The sequence below is a fragment of the Nicotiana attenuata genome, unplaced genomic scaffold, assembly GCF_001879085.1.
Source record: "Nicotiana attenuata strain UT unplaced genomic scaffold, NIATTr2, whole genome shotgun sequence".
NCBI lineage: Eukaryota > Viridiplantae > Streptophyta > Magnoliopsida > Solanales > Solanaceae > Nicotiana > Nicotiana attenuata.
The window spans coordinates 6,452-18,975 of NW_017672995.1; the positions used below are offsets into that span (position 1 = coordinate 6,452).

A 12,524-nucleotide genomic window follows, 5' to 3' on the forward strand; every position below is an offset into this window, starting at 1 on the left:
GATTGTATCTCTTCAATATGTCAAAGGTTTCCTACAAATGTTTCAAATAGTCCTCAGCTCACAGGGACTTAACTAACATGTCGTCAATATAAACCTCCATTGATTTTCCTATCTATTCTTCGAACATTCGGTTTACCAGGCGTTGATAAGTGGCACCAACGTTCTTTAGTCCGAATGGCATTATGTTATAACAATAGGTGCCAAATTTAGTGATAAAGGAATTTTTTTCTTGGTCATCCGGTCCATCCAGATTTGGTTATACCCGGAATAGGCATTAAGAAAGCTGAGTATCTCGTGCACGGTTGTTGCATCGATCATGCGAACGATGTTAGGCAAAGGAAAAGAGTCCTTAGAGCAGGCCTGTTCAAGTCTTTGTAATCTACGCACATTCTTAATTTATTTTCCTTTTTAGGCACCACCACTATGTTAGCTAACTAGACCAGTATTTAACTTCCCGAGTGGAACCTATTTTAAGGAGGTTAGATACCTCATCTTTGATGAATGCATTCTTGACTTCAGACCGAGGTCTCCTCTTCTGTTTGACCGGGTGGAACTTCGGATCCAAACATAATTTATGAGTGGTTATCTCCGGTGGGATCCCTGTCATATCAAGATGGGGACCATGCAAAACAAGATATGTTAGTTTTAAGAATACTAATGAGTTTTTTCCTGAGCTCGGGGGTCAACCCCGTGCCTAGGTATACCTTTCGATCCGGCAGGTGTTCGGTCAATATAACTTCCTCCGGTTATTCAACCGTAGATTTGGTGGCGTCGGTATCATCAGGATCTATGAACGATCTAGGAACTCTGTAATCATCTTCCTCATTGACTTCTCGTCCCTCCAGTCCGACCGGGATGGGCATCAGTGATTGCTATTTAACTTTGGCCTTTTTGGTCGGCTCCCTACTTTTTAATGTCGAAATGGTGGGTACTGGGAGTACCTCATCGACAATGAACATTTCCTTTGCGACCGGCTGCTCTGCGTACACTGTCTTGATCCCTCCCAGTGCAGGGAACTTTAATGCCTGGTGCACGGTCGAAGGTACCGCCCTCATGTTGTTCGAGAGAATATGTATAGTAAATTGTTATAGTTGCTCGAGAGAGAATTACGACAGCTAAAGTGCTCACGATCAGTAGAGAATACATTGACAAAATTGTAGGGAACATAGCTAGAAGAATTCCGACAATTGGGGAAATCATAACTCTAGACCTCCTTAATTTAGTCTCCAACCCTTTGTCTCGCTAGTTGATAATTTTATCGCTTTGTAGTATTTGCTAGTTAATTAGTTAGAAATATAAATCTCAATCTTTATAATTTAGAAAATTGTTCAAGCTTGTCTTCTTAGTGATATTAAACAGATACAGCTAAGCCTTAGTTCTCTGTGGGATTCGACTCCGAACTTTTAGACCGAATTATATTTGCAGCGACTGTTTATCCTTTTTAGGATTAGAGTTGGGCGTGATCAGAGTGTATTGGTTGATGCGAGAATAATGGGGCTATAATTCATCAGGAAGACGAAATAGACTGAAATAACTTCTTGTAAAACATTGGTATTGAAAAATTAGGTAAAATCTACTCCATCCATTCCATTTTTTATGATTATATGGTTCTATTTTTTTTTATTAGTTCGTTTAAGTAAAATATTTATTATTTAATTTTTAATGACTAATTTATATAGCCATACATATATTATAACATGTTTAAAATTATAAATTTCAAAAAATTTACAATCGCACAAATATTATGATACATTTAAGATCACAAATATTATGATATTTATATAGCCATACATATATTATAACATGTTTAAAATTATAAATTTCAAAAAAATTACAATCGCACAAAAATATTATGATACATTTAAGTTCACCATTAGGGTTATTTCCCCTTTAGTAGTTTCACATGCCATGTTAAATCCGTTCAACACCCGGACTGCTGGCACTATTTGGTCTTGTAGACCCAACTGCTCTACGACCCTTCGATTTGATGATGTTGGCCGAGCTACTTGGATCAATCAACACACGTTTAACTCGAGATTTATTTCTAAGTATAGATATTACCAGTTCATCAATATGCTGTTGTATGATGCCTTCGACGTCCTCACCATTGAACGAAATAATTCCCACTGGGATATAATCTCGGGTTCGTTTTTCCCTTGTGATGGACACCTTAGTGCGTTTTAGCATTGGTCTCTGGGGGACATGTTGATAACGTGATGAGGTTCTTCGTGTTCGGTCTGTTTGTTGGAGTCCCTGTTCCTGAAGTGATTTTTGGCTCAATCACTCAAAAATTCCCCGAGATGCCCGTTACTGAATAACCAGGTCAATTTCCTCTTAACTGTCGGCAGTCCTCGGTTCTATGGCCATGAGTGCCATGATACTTGCCCATCAAGTTAGGTTCTCTCTGGGTAGGGTCAGACTGCAATGGTCGAGGCCATTTGGTATCCTTGATGTGCCCGATGGCAGATACGATGCTGGCAGCATCGACATTGAAGTTATATTCTAATAACCTTGGTGCCTCCTTGCTCCAAATGGTCATGAGTCTCTGGATACTATGGCCTCCATCGTTCCTCTTTTCATTCCTTGTAGGGTTACGTGCGGATCCGTTGATATCGATCTCTGTACAGTCTTGATTCATGATCAATGACTCTCTTAGACCTGTCATTAGTTCTGATGGGATAAACAGACCCGGAGGGCGCCCCGAGCTAACCGTTCTCGACTCTGATTTTTGACTAGTACCTATTATGGACGTCGGCCCAAGTTACTGCCGGGTACTCTATCAAATTTTGTTTTAACTGCTGCGAACCCAAGGATCTTCGGGGTTAAGTCCTTGAGTGAACGTCTGAACGGGCCAATCATTCACAACCGGAGGTAAGTCCATCTATTCCATTTGAAACCACGATACGAACTCCCTGAGCATTTCATTGTCTCTTTGTTTTACCCTGAAAAGATCTAATTTTTTGGTCTCGACCTTGATGGCCCCGGCATGCACTTTTACAAAGGCATATGTAAGTATAGCAAATGAATCAATAGAATTTGGGGGTAAGTTGTGATACCATATCATTGCTCCTTTTCACAGGGTTTCTCTAACTTTTTTAGCAAAACCAACTCGATCTCGTCATCTTCTAAGTCATTTCCCTTGATGGCACATGTGTAGGAGGTCACGTGCTCATTTGGATCCGTGGTTCTATTATAATTTGGAATATCAGGCATACAGAACTTCTTCGGGATTGGCTTCGGTGCTGCGCTCGGAGGAAAAGGCTTTTGGACAAATTTCTTGGAGTCTAAGCCTTTCAATATCGGGGGCGCTCCTGAGATTTGATCAACTCTGGAGTTATAGGTCTCCACTTTTTTGTCGTTGGCCTCAATTTTATTCTCCCCCGATTCCAGCCGTTTTGTCAGTTTCTCAAGCATATTTATTATTTCGAGATTGGTCCCGAGTCAGCTTCATCCGGCCTTTCTGCGACTTGCTCACTTCTTGGGGATTTTTCCCGGGATTGTTCGGGCTCAACTCTGCTGGGGGCGCGACTTTGATTCTGCAGCTATGTTATCGCCGCCTGTTGGGCCTGTAACATTTCTTTAAAGTCGTTGGTCGGGCTCCTCCATGAACGTTATTCTTATGGTCGATCGGCAGGTTGGCGTCGATGGCCACATGTGAGTTGGCATCGACTGGGTCTGCAACCAGGACTATATTGGGATCAGCAGGGTGTACCTCGTTGCTAGGTACTATATTGTTGTTTTCGCCATGATGGCCAAACTCAGCATTAACGTTCAAGTGAGCAGACTGAGAGTTTAACATTTTTAGGTCGACCTGAAATTAAAATCTCAAAGAACAAGCGTAACAGAGTGTGTTAGGGAAATTTGTATCAAACCATCACTATTATCCTTAACTGCACTATGGGGGCCAAACTGTTTTCCCTTAAGAATGGATAACAATTGAATTCATACGCGATTTTAAGGATATGTGGATTAATCTAATACAAGTGTTCAATAACGTTAGATGAGCAAATTAAAGATAGAATAAATGACTGATCCGTTGCCGATACTGGCCGAGATCCACGTCGTGATATTCGGTTGAGCGCGGATATCATGACCCTTCGTTAATCGTGCGCAACCGTTTGGTAATGCTTTTCGAGGTCTCGGAGCCCGAACCGGATTAGGGGGCATTGTCTTGATGGCCCCGATGGTAGGTGCTTCGTTAGGGCCTTAGTATGAGAGGTTCCTGGCTTCGATCCTAATTCCGTGTAGTTATGTCCTTGCTTCATTTTCCCCAACGGGAAATCGGGGTGCTCACTAGCTCCGGTTTCATCCGTATACAAATATAGAAATATGATTTTTGTTATAATTTCACTATTTTAAGGCCAGACTAAAGTATGAATAAAGTAACTACCACTTCAGCTGAAAGATAAAAATAAACAAGAAATGAATGGATAGACAAGGAAAACTGAAGCCGAGTGTAACAAAAAGTAAAGGATTCGTATTGAATACAGAAACAAAAAAACAAACAACTTGAGAAATGTTTTTTTTTTTGGTAAAAGAAATATCAACAACTCTTATTTAGTCAATTCATCAATCTAAACAAATTTTTGGTTCTTCCAACCATGTTCCTTCTAAAATAATACTCCATTGTATTTACTTTTAATTCCTCAGAGTAGAATAAATAAATTATCTGTTAAAGAAAAAGTGACTTAAGTAGGTTTCGATTGTCTTCAAGCTATTATTCTACAATTTTTCTCGAGCATCCCATCTAAAAAGATTAACAAAAGAAAAAAGCACATAAAAAAATCGAAAGAGTATTTAATTGGCTTGGATATGAGGATATCTGTTGCTCTCACGGGAGCTGTGGTAATCAATAGGGGTGCTTACGTGGTTGACAATCATTTGATGAACTTAGATACTGTGGTGACCTACAAAAAGATTATCCAATTTATCATCTCTGTACGTTGAACGTGTCAAAGATGGAGAGTGGAGCCTACGACCAGTCAGGATTGGTCACACTATATGACGTGGCATTTATGGAGCCAAAGTCTCTACGGTTTGGTAGCTGGAAGAAATGTAAGCCACTCGTTTAAGTGGCGGAGATTTCTCAGTCCTTTGCTTTGTGAAAATTATTAGAGTTAAGCCAATAGGGCCCTTAGTTATCTGGGTTGTCTCCAGAAGGACCAATAATTATTCCATGTCATTTTCTCAATATAGTCGAAGACCCAAATACCCAATGAATCAATTATGGTAATTGCAAATAAAGGGCAAAATGATGAAGATAGTTGGCAAAACAGCAAATAGGAGCAATGAATTTCCCTTTTACTCCCTTTGTTTGCTTGAGCCGACTTCTTTGAAAATGCCAGCTCCAGCGTCTTCCATCTTTTATGGAGTATCTCTCTGTTTTCTTCTTGCTCCAACATTTTTTTTTAAACATTATTTATGCAGTATTTAAAATTTACTAATGCGATTCATTATTTGTGTTAACTAAGCCTATTAAGGAAAGCAAAGCACTCTCTATTAGAAAATTTATTTGTTTAGAGATCAAATATAAAACCTTTAGTTAAATATGGATAAATGCCAACCATTTTGTCACACCCTTGGTGGTTTGTTCCAAGAAGTTAAGGTCAATTTATGATTGCATATGTTACGGGCTGCCTTTGTTGACTTTCAGTGGCCATAACGCTGCGCACTCCGAGCGGGCTATGCGAGTGTCAGCCGTGCTGGCGGCACGTGCTGACGATGAGCTTCAAGAATGAGCATCAGGAAAAGAGAATATGCGGGAGGCAAGGACCATCTAAATATGTTGTATTGCATGTCTTAAGAGTGCCAAGGAAGTATAGCAAGAAACTGGGAGGAGCCCAAGAGTCTAACCTATTTAGCGACGGCTGCGTGCATGCCATGAATGTTAGCACCACACATTTTCGAGCTATGGATGGAATATAGGGATTCCGGCTGCTGGTCTTATTTCTAATATGTCCTTATATAGGCTTATCTAGTTTGGCGTCATTTGGAGTTTGTTTTACCTATGGGATTGACTAAGCCAAGTTCAGTGGCATTGTCGTAATTAGCGAAATCTTGCGAAGGCTATATCTCTTCCCTTAGATATGAGAATGGGATGAAACTTCAGGAAAGAGTGAAGGAAGTCAAGACAAATTACTAAGAACAAATGGATCGTCATTCAGAGTAGAGAGAAGTCCATTATGATTCTCTGGCCAAAACATGTCCAGTGGCAAAACATGGACTTTTTCTTTTTAAGCATAATGGGGGGGGGGGGGGGGGAGGTGTTGAATGCTCAGCGAGCCTTCCCAGTGCATGCTACAACCAAGCCGCACCAAGTGAGCAACCTTGAGAGGGAACCTCAAGGGCCTGCCTAGGTATCTCTAAGGAGTGTCCAAGGTATCCATACTAATTAGGGAATCCTATGGATGATGCCACGCCTCAGGGCTAGCATTAGGCATACAACTAGTGCCAAAGGCTTGACGAATGGAACGACTAGGCCCTACGGGTTACCTTAGGGATGGATAAAGATCTCTGTACCGATTGGATACTCAAGGCATCACTCTTTAGACCTCGTGTGTCGACTTGTGAGCATGGCTTGGGTTCAGCCTTGCAAGCAAGGGTTTATTGGCCTCAAAATGCAGTCGTGGAGCGATGCTGCACTATGCAGGATGAAATTATATCGCGAGGGCTATGTTTGGCAATGCCATATGACAACCATAGGCATCCTATGAAAGAAGCATATGACAAAAAGGCCAAGGATTGAAGGTTGCCCTACTCAGCAAAGCACAGCTACGTGCCAAGGCACAAGGAAAGTGTTAAGCTTGAGGATTGGACTGTGCGAGCGAGAGCAATGCTCACTGCTAGGCGAGGTACTGATCCGTAGCCAAACCCCAGGTGCATGCAATGTCAAGACCCAAATATTGAAATGGGCCACAGGAATATGTCAACAAGACACGACTGAAGCCTTGGCATCAAACAGGCGGCACGGGAGAAGCTAAGCCTTTGACGCAAGCTTCGACATAGGCATAGGATAGTGCAAGAAAACCTAGGATAAGAGAAGGCTGGCTTGTAATCAGGTGGGACTATGGGCGCCGCACAAGCTCTTTGAGTGCCGCTGACACTATGGAGGAGTCGGCCCGTGACAGTTACTGTGTATTTCCTTGGTGTAAAAAATAAGTGATGTTTGAAGTATAGAGATTAATATATCTAATCGGAGTACTTTGATATCACTCTCATCATATTTTATTATTTACTAAAAATAATTTACATATGCTGTAATTATATAATTTAATATAGTTACATAGAACCTTTCTAACTGTGAAAATAATTTAATTTAAACTTTTTCATATAAATGTTATGGCATGTATAAGGACACAAGTTTCAAAACCCTTTCCAAAGTCAAATAATCATCCAAATCACAAGTTTGAGATTTTTTTGAATTCTTTCTTAACTTCAGTATAAAAATTGTATATTGTTTGACTCCAACAATATTTTACTAGTATATAGTATCATTCTTTGTGGAAAAAAGGAATACTTCAAACAAAGATAGTTTTAAATATGATCACTTTGGGAAGTCATTCATCTAATTCTGTCGTTCGTATAGTCATTTTCACCTTGGATCTTTTTGTATACGTAATCTTGCTTTTTTGATCGCTTGACAATTGTTAAATGAATATATTTGGAAAAGGAAAAGAAAGCACGTCTATTTTCAGAAGATAGAAACTGTTTGAGAAGGAATAACAAGATGGCATTGGCTTATCAATGCACAAGTTCAACAGCGATGAGTAGAGCTACTTAATTCCACAATAACTTCAGACTAACTCACAGGGAAAATTTGGACACCTTTCGCATGTCTATCATAACAACAAAGTGAATGTGTCATTTTAGTTTACATAAAATTCGATCATGATAGCTACTTCGGTTTTACCTATGATGAAATCAAGAGAACTTGAATTTTGCTGTGGACAATATGATAACTGACCTCTCTTAGCTAGCGTTTGGTCATAGATTCCAAATTTATTTTGAAAAATCTGATTTGGGTGAAGTTTGGTTTGAAGATGAAAATGTGTTTGGACATACGATTTCAAAATATATTTTTCAACTTTATTTTGGGAAAACATGTATATAATTCCCAAGTTTTAAAAATTTGGCCCAAATTCAGCTTATTAGCTGAATTTGAGATTTCAAATATGTGATTTGAGTTTTGGCCAAAATGTGGGTCAAATTTATGGCCAAACATGGGATTTGAAAATAAATTTCAAATTAAATTTGGGAAATTGTATGGCCAAACAGGGGCTTAATTTGTTGGAGTGGATCAAAATGTCCGTAGTAGAACCAAGAAAGATCCAAAAGCCAAGTCAAGATCAGAAGTGAAAAAGAACAAGAAGCGACAGTAAAAGTTAAGAGATTCCAAGCTGAAAAGATAAGCTGCTTTATTGGCTGTTGGATATTTGTTGTTAATAGGAATCGGGGGCAGAATGGACAATGTGCTTGAAAATGTGATGCGTTTAAGATAAATTAATTAATTTAGAAACAAGTTACAAGTACAAATAAACTGGATGAAAAAGCTACATCAAAATAAACCAAGCTCTCTCTATATATCCTATAATTAGGCCCCTAGTTTTATTATCCTAAGCTTTCCCTCTATGCACTAAATATTGAAGCTTCTCTCTCACATGGCTGTTCCTATCAAGAATACCAATCGACTCTCTCTTGCCATGGAAAGAACTGGCCAATGGTACTATCTCTCTCTTTTTCCCGCAAACACACCATTATTTATCTCTTTTTTCTGTCTCTGTTTGTATTAACTTTATATATGACAGGGTGTTTTCCCAAGAAATTCCAACTGATGTTGTTGTTGAAGTAGGCGAAGCAAACTTTAATCTTCACAAGGTACGTTACTTATGACCTTGTTATCATTCGTTTGAGTTGGAAACATACAATGGATTTCAGTTGTTATTGATTTGTTGTTATTCTGATATGGCAGTTCATGCTTGTGGCGAAGAGCAACTACATAAGGAAACTTATACTAGAGTCTAAAGAAACAGAAGTAACGAGGATAAACTTGTCTGAGATACCAGGAGGTCCTGAGATGTTTGAAAAAGCAGCCAAGTTTTGCTATGGAGTCAACTTTGAAATCACAGTTCATAATGTAGCTGCTCTTCGTTGTGCTGCTGACTACTTACAAATGACTGATAAATACTGCGATAACAATCTTGCTAGCAGGACTGAAGATTTCCTAACCCAAGTTGCCTTGACTAGCCTTTCTGGCGCACTTGTCGTATTAAAGTCTTGTGAAAATCTTCTTCCCCTTGCTGAGCACCTCAACATCGTTCAAAGATGTGTTGAAATCGCCAGTGCTAAGGTACTTAATTCATCTCATTTAAAAGTTTAATTCAAGAGGTGATTGTACGTTGACATGAATATTGGGTTTTGTGTAGGCATGTGTGGAAGCGAATTTTCCAAGCAGATCACCACCAAATTGGTGGACGGAAGAGTTAACCATATTAGACATAGCATTTTTCGAGAGAATTATCATTTCGATGAAAACTCGGGGAGCAAAAGCGTTGACAGCAGCAAGTGCTATAATCACGTATACAGAAAGGTCTCTTCGTGACCTTGTACGTGACCACTCCGGAAATGGAACCAGATTAGTCGAGCCAGAGGACTCCGACATCAGGATGCATCAACGCCAACTTCTCGAGTCAATTGTCAAACTCTTACCTGCAGACAAAGCAGCATTTCCCATCAATTTCCTATGTTGTCTCCTCCGCACAGCAATTTTCTTAAGAGCAGCTAATAGTTGCAAGAATGAATTGGAGAAAAGGATATCAGCAATTTTAGAACATGTCACTGTGGATGATCTACTCGTGTTGTCTTTTACTTATGATGGCGAAAGATTATTCGATCTTGAGAGCGTTAGGAGAATTATTTCTGGATTTATGGAGAAAGAGAAGACTGTGGCGGTTTTTAATGGTGGTGATTTCGGACAACAAATTTGTTCCACGGCGATGCAGAGAGTTGCAAAGACTGTAGATGCGTATCTTGGTGAAATAGCCACTTTTGGGGACCTCACTATAGCCAAATTCAATGGAATTGCTATTTTGGTTCCTAAGGGAGCTAGGAAGGTTGATGATGATCTTTACAGAGCCGTCGATATCTACTTAAAGGTAATAAATCCTTTTCGCAGATTTTAACAAAAATATCATGTTAGTACAATTACTTTAGATTCGAATGTCTTTTTTAGGCTCGTCAGAAATTCATATATTATAGTCCTAAATAAACTAATTTCTATAATATTGGATTATGGCGGACTTAATTAAGTGGAATGACGTGAACTGTGAGGATTTTTTTTTTTTTTTTTTGGTTCAAAAGATACTTAATATATAATACTAAGGTTGAACATTACAAAGAGCAGAAGGCAACATACACAGCGGCCTAGGGGAGTGACCTCGTGGTGGGTCGTAACAAAAAGGGGATGCCAGTTGGAAACTAGTACTAGGGAAATCTGTTTTCGGGGGGATACAAAAAGTGCTGCCAGATGTGCTGGTCCGGCAGTTAGGTTAACCTCTCTAACAAAAAGCATTCCCGAACGATCGTCTGCTAGCGTCTTCTGAACAAAAGGTGGGGGTTGAGCAAAAACGGTGATGCTTGCGGAACTGTGAGGATTTAATGTAGCCAGTTCCGGCTTGTTTAGAGTTATAGTTACTGTTGTTGTTTGTAGCAAGATATTATGCTTAACGACTTAGATTTGCATGTTAGCGTCGACTTACCAACTAATTTCGAATAATCTAGCAGTTATAAAGAAAATCAGAAAGAGTAATTGGATCTTTGTAAAATGATTGCAGGCACATCCAAATTTGGATGAAATTGAAAGAGAGAAAGTTTGCAGCGTGATGGATGCGCTGAAACTTTCGTATGAAGCCAGAGTTCATGCTTCACAAAACAAACGTTTGCCAGTGCAAATAGTTCTTCATGCTCTCTACTTCGATCAACTGAAGATAAGGAGTGGCGGAGATGATACTAGCAATTTTCCCGAAGCCATGGCAACAAGGAATCAATTACAAGCCGATGTTTCGCTTGTCAAAGAGAACGAAGCTCTAAGAACTGAACTGTTGAAGATGAAAATGTACATATCCGATATACAGAAAACAAGCCAAGGGACTACTTCTGCTAAACCCAGTCTTAGCAGGAAGCCAACCTTCTTTTCTTCTGTCTCCAAAAAATTGGGGAAATTGAATCCCTTTAAGCATGGATCAAAGGACACTTCTATGATTGATGATGCCACTGTAGATATTACTAAGCCTAGGAGGAGAAGATTTTCCATTTCCTAAGTTAATTATCTTCACGAAATATTTGGTTTTAGTTTATGCTGAGTGAGAATGATTGAATTTGTGTAAAGGATTGATTCTCTTGTTTGTTTGTTTGTTTGTTTTCCTTTTAGGACGAAGGTTGCTTTTATATCCCCATGTTCTAATGTTACTATAAAGTAGAAAACACTTGTTTTTTCAATACTGTGTTAATTCATGTGATTGTAGACCCAACTCTATTATCTATATGTATCACAAGTGATAGAACAAAAGATTTCATCTCTTTATTGCATTCCTCTAAATTGTTTGGCATGTGGAATGAAATCAAAGTAGTTAAAAAATCCACTACTCTGCACCATTGGATATTTCAAAAATAGGATTTGTATTGTCTTGCTAAAATTAATAACGGAAAGTCACGTAAGTTTTAACATTTAATTCAGGCTAATGAAGTGATTAAATTGATCGCAAGGAGTGAAAGGGCTCACACAAGGATGGTGAGGTCATTGGGATGCGTGAATCTATTTGTGGTACAAGGAAACTCTCGCGTTCCAAATCCCACCAAGTCATGATGCCACGTAACTCAACACGCTAGGCGAACCAATGAATATAAAATACAATTTGTCACAAACCAAAATTCCACAAAGTCGTGATGACATCCAACTCAACCCGCTAGATAAGCCAAAATAATATGAGTCACTACAATAATGAGAAACCAACAATGATAATAAATAAAATAGCAGGAGAATTCAATACAGTTATACAAGGATTGGTAGTACAAGTCATGAGCCACTATGATTTAGATTTACAAACTGGCAAAAAGAATAAATATAATATTTATTTGAAGTTTACATAAACAGAAATAAAGTACTAAACTACCATGAACAAATGGTAGCTTGAATCTGCAACGCAACTACAACTTCAATGCTAGCCTTCGTCATCCACATCAGCTCAGCTCCAAAGCGAACCCATGTACTCACTAAGTATTTTGGCTAACCTCGATAAAATAGTGGTGAGGTTTTTAAGTAAAAAAATACTCACTTTGCATAACCTGTGCAACTCAATAATATATACGATGCAGGTAGGGGTGCTTATAGGCGGATTGAGTGAATAATTACGCTTAACGGTTCGGCTTATCGGTTACCGGATTATAAATATAGTAATCCGCAAGCCATCCAGTAAGACAACGGGCGGATTGGTATCAGATTAATGATTATCGGGCGGTTATCGGACGGA

The 12,524-nt window shown here is 39.1% G+C and overlaps 1 protein-coding gene across 1 annotated transcript; it reads left to right on the forward strand.

Moving 5' to 3' along the window:
* The first annotated feature begins 8,585 nt into the window (after positions 1–8,585).
* On the forward strand, positions 8,586–11,513 carry LOC109215131 (root phototropism protein 2). Its single transcript, XM_019379155.1, has 5 exons — positions 8,586–8,719; positions 8,805–8,874; positions 8,969–9,346; positions 9,423–10,151; positions 10,830–11,513. The coding sequence occupies exons 1-5, from the start codon at positions 8,658–8,660 to the stop codon at positions 11,313–11,315; spliced, it is 1,725 nt and encodes a 574-aa protein (XP_019234700.1). The 5' UTR covers positions 8,586–8,657; the 3' UTR covers positions 11,316–11,513.
* Positions 11,514–12,524: the final 1,011 nt, after the last annotated feature.